General features: G+C 36.3%; 2 protein-coding genes and 1 long non-coding RNA gene across 3 annotated transcripts in view; 2 read left to right on the forward strand and 1 right to left on the reverse strand.

Annotated features, from left to right (window-relative positions):
- plcd3b (phospholipase C, delta 3b) overlaps positions 1-4,649 on the reverse strand; it is an 84,668-nt gene extending 80,019 nt beyond the window's left edge. The window contains exons 1-3 of the mRNA XM_016246111.1: positions 4,609-4,649; positions 4,038-4,132; positions 2,834-3,001 (exon numbers count right to left, since the gene is read on the reverse strand). Coding sequence (XP_016101597.1) covers positions 2,834-3,001; positions 4,038-4,104 — 235 coding nt within the window. The 5' untranslated portion in view covers positions 4,105-4,132; positions 4,609-4,649. The remainder of the gene's footprint in view (positions 1-2,833; positions 3,002-4,037; positions 4,133-4,608) is intronic.
- A 585-nt stretch (positions 4,650-5,234) lies between these two features.
- LOC107561638 (uncharacterized) lies at positions 5,235-5,980 on the forward strand. Its single transcript, XR_001605876.1, has 3 exons — positions 5,235-5,310; positions 5,662-5,780; positions 5,923-5,980. It is a non-coding gene; the product is annotated as an uncharacterized lncRNA (long non-coding RNA).
- Positions 5,981-7,723: 1,743 nt separating this feature from the next.
- acbd4 (acyl-CoA binding domain containing 4) overlaps positions 7,724-17,299 on the forward strand; it is a 31,783-nt gene continuing 22,207 nt past the window's right edge. The window contains 6 exon segments of the mRNA XM_071582321.1: positions 7,724-7,794; positions 8,911-9,041; positions 9,141-9,269; positions 9,585-9,673; positions 9,760-9,848; positions 9,850-9,974. Of these exon segments, the coding sequence (XP_071438422.1) occupies positions 7,724-7,794; positions 8,911-9,041; positions 9,141-9,269; positions 9,585-9,673; positions 9,760-9,848; positions 9,850-9,974 (634 nt within the window).

Below are 17,299 nucleotides of genomic sequence, written 5' to 3' on the forward strand. Positions count from 1 at the left end.
GTATTTCTTAATAACTAGTAAATTCCACAGCTTCACTGCTAGTAGAGAGACGCTGCCAGGTAGAATTAATTCACACACGCAATCGCTGTCTCACTAATGCATTCATATTAATGTAATCTTTACTGTGCTACTTTATCTGTATCTGATTTAGAAATCTGTGAGAAATATAACGACCCAAAGACAAAAGAACTGATCAAAAAGCTGTTATAGGAGCAACAGCCATGTGGGCAGTGCTGTGTCATATGCCATAGCTGTGCACAAGGTGTTTATCACAGCCCCAGACTTATTTGTTCATTAATGACGTCATCAGCGACTAGTCGACTTCGACTCGACTTTCATCACATAAAAGTCGACTTCAAAAAATCAGAAGTCGTTCAACCCCTAATGTGAATCACATATTCAGCACTCACACATCCCTATATAAGAGCTTTACTACCACTGAACTTTACTGTGGGAACCAGGCACTTCTTAATGTACCCCTCCTCTACCAACCCCATAACATTTTGGAAGCTGTTAGATCCAAAATGATTGATTTGGTCTCACGAGACCAGAGAATGGATTCCCAGAAATGTATATGGGCCTTGGAAAAGGCTAAATGAGTTTATTGTGCTTTGGTTACAGTAGGATCAGTTCCAGTTTGGACAACAACCATGCATTTCACTTCTGCAGGCTGTATCTTACACTGAGATAAACAGTCACTCTTTTCATAGCTTTTGCTGGCTCTGCGACACCTTCTTGATATTTCTCCCGCTCTGATATTTCTCTGTTTTTAAATTTCTGTGTTAATTTTGCTATATTTTCACACTTAAAACAATGATTTGATGTTCCTTTTGGCCAGTGTCCTCTTTTGTTCGAAGAAATAAGTCTCCTAACAGTTCTCCCCCAAGTGGTTCCATTGTCATCATTAAGTCTTTTACACTTTTATTTGTCAAGCAATTACTTCTCTTTAAAAGCTTTGGCTCAACATATCAGTTGATCAAAAATTGCCTTAAACTTACACCAGAATTTTTTTATAGTAACTTTCAGGAGGGTGTACTAATTTTTGCAACACAACATTTTATCCCTTTGATAAGAAAATCTTATTTTCCTGAATAATTTTGACATTCTTCTTTGATAATTGATCAAGCAAACTTGCTGGAACGTTATATCTGAATTTTTTTAGGTTTCAGAGGAAGTCTACTCATTTATGCTGTGCACTGTATGTATGCATGTATTTATTTATTTTGCAAAATTTTGTTCTAAATCATATTCTTGATTTTTCTTAAAGGTATAAGATAATTTTACCCCTAATTACCATTTTCCAAGTTTCCCAAATTGGCATGCTGAAATATTGGGGCCGGGGTGTCATTAATTATCTTTGAGAAAAGAAAAATCCCATTCATCTCTAAAGAGTTTGTTAAAATTAGAATATTCCATTAGTGAAGTGTTGAAATGCCGTACAGAGGGAGCTTTAATATTAGGGCAATCTGTAAATTTAGTGATTTAAATGCATGATCACTAACTATTTTAGTATTAACAATATTTTTGATACTAGAATTACTAAAATAATACTAATACTAATGACTTATGTTGAGAAAATGACTTATGTTGAGAAGAAAAAAAAGAGTATTCTCTTGCTGTCTTATTTTTTATTCTTCATTGGTCGCCAAAGCCCAGTTGTTTCATATATTGCTTTATTATTGTTGCCGATTATGAATACCTTGTATTAACTGCACCAATCCAATCCAATACAGTCTAAAGCTGTATAAAAGTCAACTCCGAACAGTATTGTTGAATTAATAGCTAAGTTAGATATTTGTGGAAAAAGGAGGGAAAAAAATTGTCATCTTTTTTGGGACCATATAAATTAACAATCGTAAATGATTTATTATAAATGGTTAAAAGAATAATAAAATAATTATTCTGCATCAGTCAATGTATTATTGAGAGTAAAAGAAAGTTTCTTATGAATTAAAATGTTGACCCCCCCCCACACTTTGCCTTGAGCTAAAAGTTGACGAAAAGACTTTCGTAAAATGGGGATACGCGATTGTCTGTTCATCTGAGTCTGAGAGGTGTTTGTCTGTTCATCTGAGTCTGAGAGGTGTTGTCTGTTCATCTGAGTTTGAGAGGTGGATTTCAACAGACCAACATCAGACTATAGCTTTATTAAATCATTCATAATATTCATAAACTGATGTTTCACACTGTACACTAAACCCCAGGGAAAAAATAGTTAATCCAAAAATGAAAATTCTGTCATCATTTATTCACCCTCAAGTTTGTTCTAAACCTGGGGGAAAAAAATAAAATAAAATACTATGGAAGTCAATGGCTACCGGCAACTGTTTGGTTACCAACATTCTTCAAAATAGTGGGTGTTCACGCACATGTCTCAGCCACATCACAAAACATGATCTTTCTAACTAAGATCAATTATACAGCAAAATTCTAATTTAAGCCATGGGCACAGTTGCCAGGGCAATTATAATAAATTCATGTTAACTATATGGAGCAAACCATAAAGTGAAGGGCTGCTCTCTTCCCACCCAGTCACAGACTGTAATTAGAGTGTACAGTGAAGCTTAGAGAAACCCCCCATCTGAACTACAAATAGACCAGCCCTGTAATGACCGTCAGTGCTGCGGCCAGTAGACCTGAAGCCTGTTTAGACAGCCATAAATAGGAGGTGTATTTACCAGGAGGGGCTCTTACAGTTCCAGAGCACAGAATACAGAACATCACTTATCATCTACACACCTACTGCTTCATAAAAACCTTATTTTTAACATTATCACACTCGGGAAACTACTCAGAAATTCTTCTAATAAATAAACACACGATGACAACTCACAGGACTGCTGACTTTTGGCTTTGTTGGTGGCCTTGTTGGATTCACACCAGACAGTGACTCCGTCATTCATCAGCTTTAGCATGCGCTTCCTCTTCCAGCGTGGAGAACGTACCTTCGTCATAGAGGACCCCTGTAGCATCGTTTCCACATCATCATCATGCTGGACCCCTGCAGAGTTCAATAAATAAATCTGATGATTGTGACACTCTAAAAATCATATTAGATTCCTATGCAACAAAACTACAAGCTCTGAGCAAACAGTGAAATCCAGCATTTGCATTTGAGCTGCCATTTATTCAGAGCAAATGAATTACCACAGTTTTCTCCATGTAACTAATCAAAACAAGTCTGCATATTCACTAGCATGTAACCATAACATCACTTAATGTGAGTGAAAGCAAAAATAATTTCACCACAATTTTACCAATGTTTTGTGTGGCTTAAAAAACTGCAATAAGTCAAAAAGTAAAAGAAAGAAAGAAAGAGAAAGAAAGAAAGATATTTGAACTGCATACATTTGGCAAAAAAAGGGACCACTGTATAACAGCACAAGTTACAATTTGCTAAAAGTTCACAATCTGGTAAAAACACCAGTGCAGCTTCAAAAATACAGCATATTTGTTATAGCAATGTTTAAAGCTTGCTCAATAGTCACATGACTAATAGTCAACCACTGTATACTAAAAATGACAGCAATCTATTTTGAACCCCCTTACAGAATTTAATTGTCTGAATTATTATGAGCACTCTACTAAGTCCCAATACAATTAGCTCTCAATTTATTCCAGGAAGTGATAAATAACCTCTTGAAATGGATCCCAAAGGGGTATTTTATTTAATTCCTCTGCTAGTTCTTTATGAGGATTCACTATTGTATCTGCTTAACATATTAGTCAGTCCCTTTCATGGAAAGGCACAGCAATTTGAGACATTGTGGTATATCTAGAATATATTTTTTCTAGATATATTTTATTGGTTTATATAGTTTATAGCTTTAACTATATAAGACAATGCCAAAGGCCAAAGCCAGGAAAACTCAAATGTCATAAAAAGAGCCATTTTCATTGACCATGACCAATGAAATGATCAGTGAAATGAGAATTGCCCATTGTGGTAGAGCCCACACAAATACAAAACTAAAATAAATATAACTGTGTGTGAAACCTTAAAAAAAATAAAAATAATAATAATAATAATGTCTTACCCATTTTTATCAGGGGATCGTCTGGTTTAAGTTGGGACGTCCCAGCTCCATTCTTCTTTCTCAACATGATGCAGTAGATCCTCTTGCGTCTTAAACTGGAGAGTGTATGTGATAAACGGATGGTTGTCTAGATAGTGTGCTGTGCTGATGCAGCTCTATCTGTATATATGTCAGGAAACAGAATAGACACTGCCCCTGTCTAATGAGCTCACGAATGTTAAAGAGCTGCTACTGTTATATGACATCACTTTACATTGGCTTCGGTTTTTATTTCAGTCTACGATGTACAAAAATTCTAATCTACATCAATATAACGATAGAAACTGGTGCCGCTTAAAAGCATATAAAGCACAGATTTAGGTGTCCAATAAAGATGTTCTTGTCCTATTTATGCTCTAGCGCTGAATCATAAACAACGATTTATAAGAGCAGCTCGTTTAAATGGGATTAGACACAGACACAGAAAAATAAATAATAATACAGCTACTATATCTTCAATTCAAAACGCAAATACACCGACAATTTATTAAAAACGAGTTGAAAATGGCTGGACTACATTATGAATTCTTACCAAATACTGCGATGTGCAGACGAACCTGTGCTGGGATTAGGATTAACAACATGTCTCCCTCTAGCGATCTCAACATTAAAAAACAACCAACTCGAAACTGATCAAATTAATTATTTCAAGCGTAAGGTACAAAACAAGTTTAACGTTTGTATTAATGCTTTGCCAGCTACAGTAATGATTAATGCATACATTTGACATTTTTATTTAAATCCAAACAGTTTTCAGAAAATATGTTTGCCTTAAAGTGTGCAAGCTAAACGCACCAACAGTGAGAATCGCCACTGAAAGACGTTTAAAGGCAAACACTAAAACATAAATATTTTCTCACAAAACGATATGCATTTTTTTTATTCTTACTGTTAAAATAGGCTGTCAAAATAATAAAATAATCCCACACCTTCTTTAATATTAACTAATTAAGTGAGTAATTAATTGTCAAACATATTTACAAGTTAACTTTGACGACGTAAAACTGCATTTTTGTAGGCTAAAATATATATATATATTTTTTTCAAACAGATTTTCTCAGCTTCTTTCTCTTTCTTATCTCTAGTTTGGAACAGAGGCCAATCATCGTCGTAATACTCCATCACGTGACTGAACCAGGAAGTGATCTCCTGGCCGTAATTCCAAGTGGTGGTGAAAGATCCCCTTTTTTAGAAGACAGCATAATGCAGTTCTCAAACTCGCTGATTGTACAAGGTGCACCGCTTTGATGTAATGTGATCGGTCATTATATTGTCTTATTAAAATTATATGGTAGGGTTCGTGTGTAATGGCAGCAGGAGTAAAGTTAACGTGTATATATTAATTATAACGTGTACCATTAAAAATGGTAGCTTTGCCCAGCATTTGCAAAAAATACATTATTGGTGAATGGCATCATTACTGTTATGTACAATAACATCATTCTTTTGTAGCAGATATCAAATGTACACAGCTTGTTATTGCAAGCATCTCTATAAATTATATAAGTCTACCTCATCACACTGATTTGCATTATTTGCAGCAGTTCATGACTCCAGGGGTCAATTTTAAATTGCACTTGCACAGGTTCCTACATACCCTCTTATGAAGTGATGCTGCAGTTGTATGGTCTACAAACAGGTAGTCTGTGGCCCATGTACAGCGTCACGCCCAGGATTCTGGGACCCTGTAGGCCGTTACAAATGGTAATGCTTTTAAGAAGTAATAAACATCATATTCAAGTGCTATAATGTGTTTAACTAAAGTACATGTGATGGTCTTCAGAGCCCTCAGAACATTTAAAGGACTGGTTTAACTTCATGGCATGTTTTTCTGGTCTTGTGTCAGGGATGCTTGGAATCAGCTTGGAGACATGAGTCGGGAGAGTGCCATGGCTGCTTATGTGGATGAAATGAAGGAAGTTGCACAAGAGGTGGGAGAGCTTCGATAATATATAATATAAGATATTCATAAACAACTTGAGGGAAAAGTAAGTTTAGCAAAAATGTTCTCTAAATGAAATGTATTGTCAGAGCGGCCAAGCAAATTATTTGTTTCCATATAAATAAATTTGCTGTCATGTATTAATTACAGGTTCAGGGTGTCCGCGGGTCCTTAAAAAGTCTTAAATAACGGTTTCCTAATAAAAGGCCTTAAAAAGTCTTAAAATGTCTTAAATTCAGATTCGATGGGTCTTAAATATTTTTTGGTTACATTACCGCTAAAATATCTTACGTCTGACGGACCTAATGATTGTTTACAATCATTGGACAGACCGAAGATTTTTTTCTCCCCCGCGGTAGTTACTGCATCATCAGAGAGAATCGCAGGAGCAGAAAACAGGTCGAACTACCTTTAATGTTCTCAATAATATCAATAAAAATATAGGTCGAGCTACAGCTGATCAGCCTTCTAGCTAGTTTAAAATGTTTTTTTTTCGACCGGACCCGATTAAAACATAAGTGACAAAAAATAAAAATAATAATAACCAGCGAATCATGGAAATGCGAGAATGATTCTTCTAATTTTATTAAACTACATTCAATGTAAACAGCGATTTATAATGGATAGTGTATGTATTTCTGGTATCAAGGTCGTGCTGTTGAAGCTCACTCTGTCTTTTTGTGAGAGACTTCAAAACAAATGAGCGTAACAGCACACATAAAGAAACTCAGAAGAAACACACTGAGTTAAAAATTCTAAATGTTTAGTTTATTCATAACATGATATAGTGAAGTAACATACCATGACAAGTGAGCTATTTTGCTGAATATTCTTACGACGCAAAAAGCATGCAAAACACCTACAGAGTGCACACATTATGTGAAGTCTAGTGCGCATTGTAACGTCGACCAGAGTGTTTTAGGATTTGCCCAGATGTCAGGAATAAAAGAAGGAAAATAATACTCATAGACGAGAGTTGGTGATCCCATACGTCTTTATACGTAGCTTCAAATTATCCTCGCACTCTCCGCATACATGGGGGAGAGTGGGGGGAAGATTACAAGACACACTTTGGCAGAATTACAAATAAAAATAATAAAAGAATCAGGATGCTTTCTGGAGCAGAGTATACTAGATACAGTCCGCTATATCACCAGCGCAAACGTTACCCAGGCACACCCACCTAGACAACGCATGACATCACAAGAGATGCCTTAAAGGTACATAACAAATTAGGTGGCCGTTACAGATCCCCCCCAGGAAAACAAAGGCTGTCCTCAGCCGTGCACAACTGAGTAACAATAGTACCTTACAACCTCATACATGAACAGTTGTAAAGAGTGTCAGATCACATAGGGGCATGTATTGACATGGCAGCAACTGGCATACATGACAGTACAGTTGAACCAACATACATATTCTGCAGCGACTCATTTCAATTAAAAGAAAACAGCACCTAACCCATCACAGATGCAAAATGGGATACTTTTTCTGGTTTTTACAACTTCCTTTGTTTTTAACATCAAAACATGTAACATGTCAACAGACAAACTCTGCAGTGTTGAATAGAGAACAATGAGCTTTCACTGGCGTGCTTACTGCCTCATTTAAGGTCTAGTCTGTCAGTGTGGTATGTATTTGTCCACCTGTTAGTTGACCACCCAGAGGTGATTCTTGGCGCCAGCCTAGGTCTCAAGTTATAGCAATGCCTGTCAAGGTCACAGTCACTGACAGAAAAATTTTCGGTCTTAGAGGTTATGTCAACCTCCTGGTGAGGTAAACAATCAACATTTCCCATATTGTCTGTCAGGCCAAAAGCATCGTCCACCACTGCCTGTCCACAGTCGTCCCCAGGCACCTCATCCTGAAATGAACAGTCACCAGGAACTCCTTTAACGCAACTCTCGGAAGTCACATGCTGCGGGCCATTATATGAATCCCAGGTACGGAATGGTTGCAGGTTCACAACATGAAAGACACCTGTAGGTGGCCGTTACAGCATGCGCATTTACAGTGCGCTCTTTCACTGCATGATTCAGTCTATTAAAATACATTCAGAATGATCACAAATTCAATACATGGGGCAGAAAATGTAGGCCTAAATATTTATACAACTGCGTATAGTTAATCAATTTCACATGAAGAGTACGTTTTTTTTTCTCCACAAATTGACCACGATTACAAGTGTGTTATTGATTTTTTTATTTTACAACAGTGCGATAAACTATAAGTTAATTAAGAGACTTACGTTTTAGACACCATATTGCCTGTTTTTGCACTATTTCGACAACAGAAATAATTCCAAACAAAGCCACAGCACTGTTTTGCGTCTCTGAGCAACATGATGGTATTTCGTTCCTTAATGATCAAACATTTAAATGACTCACTTATTAACAGTGACCCACTGCCACCTACTGGCGGTTTTAATTTCACATTTAAAGTACCTTTTTATTATTTAAATAATTTCAAATATCAGTATTCAACGTTTTATGTTTAATATATCAAAACATTATTTATGCATTTGTAAAAATAAGCCTTTGTAAAGGTAAATAAAAATATGCAGATTTAAGTTGATAGAACATTGATGAAAATATTCCTTCAGAATAAACTGTTTGTGCCACCAAAAATCTTGGTGATGCAGTGCTTTTGTGGGGATATTTTGAATGGAATATTGTCTTCTGATATGAAAAGTTCACTGTGTATTTTAGTAATAAATATAATTTATTACAGTGATGATATTTTGTTTTCTTTTTACGTTAAACACATTCAATATTACATATATGTATGTAATATAATGTGTACTTCCATTACAGGTTTAGGTCTTAAATTTCATATAAGGTGGTATTAAAAAGGTCTTAAAACATCTTAAATTTAACTTGTTCATGTCTGTAGAAACCCTGAGGTTATAGACACCATGCAAATCAATGAGAAGCCTGCATCCTTCTTCCATTATTTTGAACCTCTCTATTATGCCATTCATTATATGCCCAGACCTCCAGAGGCACTTTTATCTCTTAGATCAGGTGTGCATTTATTTATTTATTTTGGTAAAATACAATGAGTTCTATGTGATAACTACTATGATTACTATGAAAACTATGATTTTGGTGTGCATTTTAAAGATGTAAATGCCAGAGAACCAACTTATGGTTGGGCTGATCATGAAGTGGAGAAGGCAACTCAAGAACCAGCTCTTCAACAGGAGGACACAGGGATGGTTCCTGAAAGTGAACTTCAATCTGAGAGTACAGGTAGTGTAATGATTATCTATAAATGAGGGATGCAGAATATTTTACAGCCCACCAAAACACTTTTTTTTTTTTTTTTTACAATGGAAAATTTGGGTTTTAAGCTTGTACAAACAAATATTTGCAATTTTACTCTGATCATTTACACTTCTGTTTTTTTTTTTATTATTATATTGGAACCTGCACCGGTTATGATCGCTATCCAGACATGTCCCACCAAACTTCCTGTTTAAACATTTGACAATTGTATAAGTAATAAATAATGCCAAGATTGTGTGCACTATATTTCTTCTCTTTCATCGCCATATATGTGTGTAGAGGCACATGTGTCTGAGGTTCAGGGGCTGGCTAGTGACTCAGAGAGTGAAATCTTCTGTGACTCATTGGAACAGCTGAACACTGTTAAGGTCTAAAATTTGACTAAGTCTAATTAAAATGTGTGTAACAATCTATGTCCCGCATTTTTTACAATATTTCGTTCATGCACTTACAGCTTGCTGCAATGCCAGATGGTAATGCCAGTTCCCAGAATGGGCATGCACTCACTGAGACCTCTGGAATCCAGGTGCATCATTACAGCCCTCTCTCAGGTGATTCAGATCGGTGCTGGACATGGTGGTGAGGGGGCAGAAGATAGGCTTGGTCCTCCCATTAGGAGGAGAACCACAGGGAGAGAAGGGATGCAGCAGGGCTGGAGGAACCCCTCAGGTAAGTTTAATCTAATTGCACATTATAAACCACAACACCCTTTTTTGACCTCTTGTGTCACTATTACAAGTGCCACCATGTAACAATATTTTTGTAAATTTTATAAAATTGTTAAAAATATTCAAATGCATGGATCCCTACATTTACATAACCATTCCAAGAGTTTTGGGTCAGTAAATCCCAATGAAGTGCCTTGAAACCATTTATCTAATATAGAGAACTGTGTTGCCCATGATTTTATAAGAAGTGAAGCCACTGCCAGGGGCAGACTTAACCAATAAGCAGTGTTGGGGAGCAACTAGTTATATGTAACGATATTACATAATTTAATTACAAAATAAATAAAATGTGTAATTAAATTGCAGTTACTTATGAAAATGTTAATGATTACAAAGGGGGTTACATCTAAATATTTTCACACAAATACAGATTTGATTGATTTCTTTTCCAAATAGCATTGACTGCTCTAAAATATGAGGCACCATTGTTTCTGGAGTTTAGGACACAGAATAGGACACATGCTTATTTGATAACTTTTTAATTAATATGTATACGCTTTATTTTTTAAAGGGGACATCGGATGCACTCAACTTTTACATGGTGTTTGCATATAAATGTGTCTTAGCAGTGTGTGGACACAACCACCCTACAATGATAAAAATCAATTCACTTTTTTTTTTAATCCCCCAAAAAACCTAAACAGTCTAAATTATCTAGCCGTTTTGAGTATGACGTCATACTGCTCAGGCCCCGTCCACGGCTGCTGACGGATTGTCCCATATTAGCATATTTCCGCCCTCAGCCAGTTGAATGCTGTCTGCCATTTTCTTCGTGCTCAAGCAGGTGTAGCGACAACAGTGCCTTGTAAGCAATGCAGGTGTTTTGTAGTTGCATGTAAAAGTGAACATAAGAGTCTTCATTTTCTCCCGATATCAGAGTCACTGAGGACGCAGTGGATTAGTTTTGTTTTTGATTGTGAAGTGCCACTGAATACACCTACATTTGTTTATGTCTGATCAAATCATTTAAATCCAGACTCCTTTCTGAACAAGGGCCAATTCAAGGCATGTTTTGCTAAAAAAGTTGAAACTCATGGATGGATCAGTACCCAATTTTTGTGATCCAGCTGCACCTCAAGAAGAAGTAAGTCTCACAATTTATACTTTTTATGATTATTTGCAAATCTCCTTTTCTCTTCCATGGAAGAGAGGGAGAATCATACCAACTTGTGGAAAATGGGCATCCAATGTCCCCTTTAAGATTAACAGTTTTTTTCCAAGGCATTGTTAGATGCCATTGTTTCCTGTCTAGTGTTGTCAAGGTACCAAAATGTCAGTATTCGGTACCAATACCAGTGAAAATCCACGGTTCTCGGTAGCAATTTCGGTACCAAAGCGAAACACAAAAACATGCTAATTGAACAACATTTATATTAATAACGTTAAACAAAAAATGTAATGTACAAAACCAATGCCATTCTTTATACTTATTTAAAATTGTTTCAGGTTTTTTCACAAGTAATAAAAGTATGAAAAAAGTAAACAAGTTTCACCCAAAAGTTTATTCATAGTTCTGCTGCCACTGAAAAACATCTGTAAACTGTTGTCTGTTTTAGGGTTTGCTGGTGTGTTTCAGGATCTTCCTCAGTCTGCAGCTGTAAAAGGAAAATATAATATACTTAAGTAAAGCAATGGGCTGAGTCTGACCAAATGCAACATAAGATCATCGACACTAGCTAAAATATAACTTTTCAGTAAATAACAAACCTCAGCTTTTATAATAAATTTAGATAAGATTACATATATTAAGTGTATATCAAATAGATGGAAACTGTAGTATTAAAAACACTTTACAATAAGATTTTGTTTGTTAGATAACATGACCTAACAATAAACAATAGTTATATGGCAATTATTCTTCTTAGGGTTAATTTCAAAATTCAAAATGATTTAATACACAATGAACAAACATGAATGATCAAGTGTTTGTATTAAATAACATTCACAAACATTAATGAATGTTTTAAAAATATATTGTTCACTCACTGTAAGATGTTACTAGATCTAACATTGTACAGTAAAGTCTATACAGGAGATAAAATTTGACTACTTTTATTTAATCCAAACTGTGTTCATATTTAATTTTAAAGGGCTTTTAAAACCTGGCCTTTATGCTGTAGAAGATTCCCGCCTCTCAAAATGGGCTTGTCCAATGAGAAAGACGGAAATTCCAAGCGGGAGGTGGCAATTGCTGGAGGGTTTTGCGACCCTTTGTCTCCAAGCATGGTAGTTTGCAAATGGAACTTGAATCGAAATTACTAAAGATTCTCAGGACACTAATATATATTGCCTATGTACCAACATATAATATACACGCTTGTTTCGATCATCAGAAGGCGAATTCATAGATACTAAACAAGGTAGGATTACATATAGGCAGGATGACAGGAATGGGTTCCATCATAAGCGTGCATAGAATATTCTAAAAATATCAAAGACCACATACACCATGACCTGAAGGATATGTGTGTTCATTCAAAGAAAGGTTTTCCTATGAATTAATTAGTAGAAAAGTCCATTTCTGCTGTGCATTGTGGATTTCCTATGGAACATGTATGGATTTTCCCTGCTTCGCATTCCATTAGGTTGTAAATGTATCTCAGGGTTGCCATGGTAACCAGGGTTCTGGGATTAAATGGTTAACAAAGAAATAATTTTGAACAAAATTCATTCTAATGCTCATTATATTAGCCGCACTTATGCTAACGATTAACTACGTATACGCTAACGGCGATGTTTATTTCAATCCGAAATTTAAATTAAAATATGGAATAATATTCATAACAGAAGCTTTAAATATTAAAAATTTAATTGAAACTTACCTGCTTGAACTTGATCGGGGTGTTTTGTTAGTTTGATGCATTTCCTCCTCTTGAGGTCACCACTGCTTTTAAGAAGAGGTTGCCAGGTTTTCACAATAAAATACGCATGTTTTGGCGGTGTTCCCCTGGTCAAATTCACATTCCAGGGGCTAAATATCACGTTAATGGGGTCGTTTTTCAACCCCCACTTTTTGTTAAAGCAGCCCAATTCCGCGGGAAAACCACGGACTTGGCAACACTGGAAGAGGATAGCTTTCGGATAGCGCATCAAGAACCGGGTTGACCGGGTACTCGGTACCACTGGTACTTAAAAAAACCTGGTACCGTAACGTTTTCATTTTTTTAGTACCGACTTGGTACCGAAATACCGGGTCTTTTGACAACACTATTCCTGTCATAGCTACAGTGGGGAAAATATTTATTTGATCCCCTGCTGATTTTGTAAGTTTGCCCACTTAGAAAGAAATGAAGGGTCTGTAATTTTTATGGTAGGTTTATTTTAACGTATAGAGACAGACCTAACCTTTTTTTAAAACAAAAAGCAATAGAAACATTTTTTAAAACAAAAAGCAATAGATCAATTTATTGAGACAAACAAATATTTTTTGTTTTAACGATCAAACACAATAAAAATTAAACAAATATCTAATTTCTAATGTTTTATATGCAGATTAAATAGGTCTTTATTGTATAGGTCTAATTGTCTCCCAACGCCACAGGAGGGCGCAATGAGCAAAATAATGCAGCGCATTTAGCAAGTAACTCTATAAAAACGTGCATTACGTCTAAATTAACTCATAAAAATCTAATATAATTTCGTAAATTGCATAAACAATTATGAACAAAACAGCATCATGTATTTATGCATTGCTTAATCCAAAGAGCCAAAGCGCCATTCACACAGACTGCATTTAAAAACATATGAGACACAGTGAAAAGGAATAAACCTCCACAAATTTGCGACATGCTTTCTAAAAGTTTAAACTGTTTTAACTTAGCATGGCTTTCTATACATCTCTTCTGTGAGACGCGAGTGCAGCAGTCATATTTGTCCGTCTAAAAATGCATGTGTTCGTGTTTGTGTGTGCTGTCTGCATCACTCATAGCACGTGCCTATATCATGACCTTAATATGCTTCTTCTTGAGCCACTCCTTTGTTGCCTTGGCGGTATGTTTTGGGTCATTGTCATGCTGGAAGACCCATCCATGACCCATCTTCAGTGTTCTGGCTGAGGGAAGGAGGTTCTCGTCCAAGATTTTACAGTACATGGGGTCCTTGCGGGTGCTGCAGGATTTCAGTCCATTGCGTAGTGCGTAGTGTGTTACCAATGTTTTGCTTGGTGACTGTGGTCCCAACTGCTTTAAGATCATTAACAAGCTCCTCCCATGTAGTTAGGGGCTGATCCCTCACCTTTCTTATGATCATCCTTACCCCATGAGGCAAGATCTTGCACGGAGCTCCAGACCAAGGCCGATTGATGGTTGTTTTGTATTTCTTCAATTTCCGAATAATCGCACCAACATTTGTCTCCTTCTCACCAAGCTTCTTGCTGATAGTCTTGTAGCCCCATTCAAGCCTTGTGCAGATCTACAAACTTGTCTCTGACATCCTTTGACAGCTCTTCGGTCTTGCCCATGGTGGTGGGAGAGGTTGGAATGGAAGATACAGATTGTGTGGACAGGTGTCTTACACCTAACGAGCTGACATTAGGAGTAACTTCTTAAAGTGGCAGGACTAATCTGTGTTCCACATGGGCACATAACAATCTGTGGGAGCCAGAATTCTTGCTGGTTGGTAGGGGATCATATACTTATTTCACTCACTGAAATGCAAATCAATTTCTAACCTTTATATAATGTGTTTTTTTCTAGATTTTTTTGGTTGATATTCTGCGTCTATCAGTTGAAATAAACCTACCATAAAAATTACAGACCCTTAATTTCTTCAAGTGGGCAAACTTACAAAATCAGCAAGGGATCAAATAAATATTTTCCCCACTGTATGCAAAGATTTGATTCCAAAAACAGTATCATAGCTATGAAACTATAACTTATGATTTTAAATCTTTATTTAACCTCAGTACGATCTCAAAGTAAAAAGGGGTGAAAATTTAGAAGTCTAATTTTGTGGTGGCTGTGCTTTAAAATTACATTTTTATAATCTTAATTTAAGTGAGGAAGTATTTTGAAAGTCTGACAGTAAGTACTTGTGTTGAGTACTACTGTAAGGTTAACCTTGCCTGGTTTAAATGTTTCAAAATGATTAACAGTTGAAAACATTCGTTAGAAATTTTGAAAAGTAATCAAAATTAACCAAATGTAATCATTTATATTACTTTAATAAAGTAATTAAAATAGTTACACTACATATTACATTTTAAATAGGTTAACTTGTAATCTGTAACACATTACATTTACAAAGAAACCTTCCCAACACTGCCAATAAGTGAGGTAAGCAGCTGCTTAGGACTTCAGGAACTCAGGGAGCCCTATCTGATATTGGCAAAACATATTTAGCAAACACTCCAGTGTGTATTGGTGTTTGTGCTCTGGAGAGTATCAGAAGTTTCTATTTATTAGAGCCCTACCGATATGTTGTTTTGGGGGCCGATACTGATATTAGGGAGTAAAAAAAAAAGAGACAGATATCGATATATCAGCCGATATTCTTTATGTGTAGGCTATATTATAATACACTATAGTCAAACTTTCGACTGGTACTATATATAGAATACAGTATATACTAGAGATAAACCGATTGACCGGCCAGTGATCGGAATCGGCCGATTTTTCGCATTATCAGCCCGGATCGGTGACCAGCCGGTCAGTCTCACGTCTTGCCGATCCTTTTATTGCCAGCGGCGCTCTGTCATGCCAGATGAGGCTTGCACAGCCTGGGTGAGTGTGTGGGAGGGACAGCACACACAAAGTAACTCACAGATATTTATAGATGCATACTGCAGTAGAAAAAAAAAAGATATTTACAAAATATGATTTAGGTAAGCAACATTATACGGGCATGATGTTTCTTTGAGTATATCAACACGATTGCAATGTGACACTGATTTTATACAATAGTATTTCAATAAACAAGAAGTTAAAATTAAGTGACTTCGATTTTGGACAAAATATTGACGGTTTTTGCTCAATTTTGCTGACGAGAATAGTTCCGATTAAAGCCACAGTAGAACTGTTGTGTGTCTCCGAGCAACACACAGTGGTGTTTCGTTACTGAATGAATCCACGTTTTTGAACAAATTGAGTGAGTCAATGATTCAGTGGCCCATTCATAAGGACATGTCACTTACCTCGTTTCTGAATGAATCAGCCCTTTGAATTAAATGGTTGAATGAATAAATGACTCACTCATTAAAACAGACATTTGCCACCATCTACTGGTGGTTTAGTCATATTTAAAAGTATCATTGCATTTTTTCAACATTTATATGTTTAAAAAATATGTAAAACATCAATCTTATAAAATTATTTATGTATTTGAAATTTTGCAGTGTGAATGCATTTATGGCAGCTCAGCTTCATCAAACTGTTTGTGTAAATGCATCTAATGCCACTTCAGATGCAGCTACTGTTTCCTCAGCAGTGGAAAAATTTAGTTTGTTAATACTAATTTCATTTGAATGGTAACAACTGTAATGGGGCTGACGAGACGTGAGACGTGTGGATCCATCTGCAAGCTTTATTTAAAGAGACGTGGTATAACAGGCAGGGTCGAACAATGGCAAACAGGTATATGGTGGGCAAAAACACAAGAATAGTCCTAGGGCTAGCGTAGGTCACCGATCGGCAGACAGAATCACAGGGGCAGGACGAGAGGGAGAAATCCAGGAAAACAGGCAAAGATCAGAAACCGCAAAAACAGGCAAGGCAAAACAAGGAAAACACGGAGACTCGGAAAGGGGTACAGGCTAAACAATACTCAGCAGAGAAAGGTGGTTAGAGTGGGTGTTATATAGTGAGTGAGGTGATTAGAAACAGCTGTGTGCAATGAGTGCAAATCAGTGCAGTGTGCAAATCGTGCAAAGAATGATGGGATATGTAGTCCGGGGTGCTATGCAACAGTTTGTGTTGTGCAAGAGTCAATGTAATGGAAAGGGTGACCTCTGGTGGTGAATAAACGGAAGTCCATGGACCGAATTCGTGACAATCTGACATTATCAAGATGAATTGGTTCTGACACAGTTTAACTCTGAGTACTTACCATTTTCTAAACTATAGCAAATAAACTGTGATAATGTGAGAAATGTTGAAGGTTTTACTTCTCATCAAACATAAAACAACTTTAAGCAAATAGTGTTAAATCATAAGGAATTCTAAATTTAATCCATTTTAATTATAATCTAAATTTAATCTCCGATTCCGAAGATGCACGCAATTTACTTTCCATACGTGTACGCCTGTGCACTGGGGGAAAAAACTAAAAGCA

This window comes from Sinocyclocheilus grahami, unplaced genomic scaffold, assembly GCF_001515645.1.
Source record: "Sinocyclocheilus grahami isolate Dianchi unplaced genomic scaffold, SAMN03320097.WGS_v1.1 scaffold785.1, whole genome shotgun sequence".
NCBI lineage: Eukaryota > Metazoa > Chordata > Actinopteri > Cypriniformes > Cyprinidae > Sinocyclocheilus > Sinocyclocheilus grahami.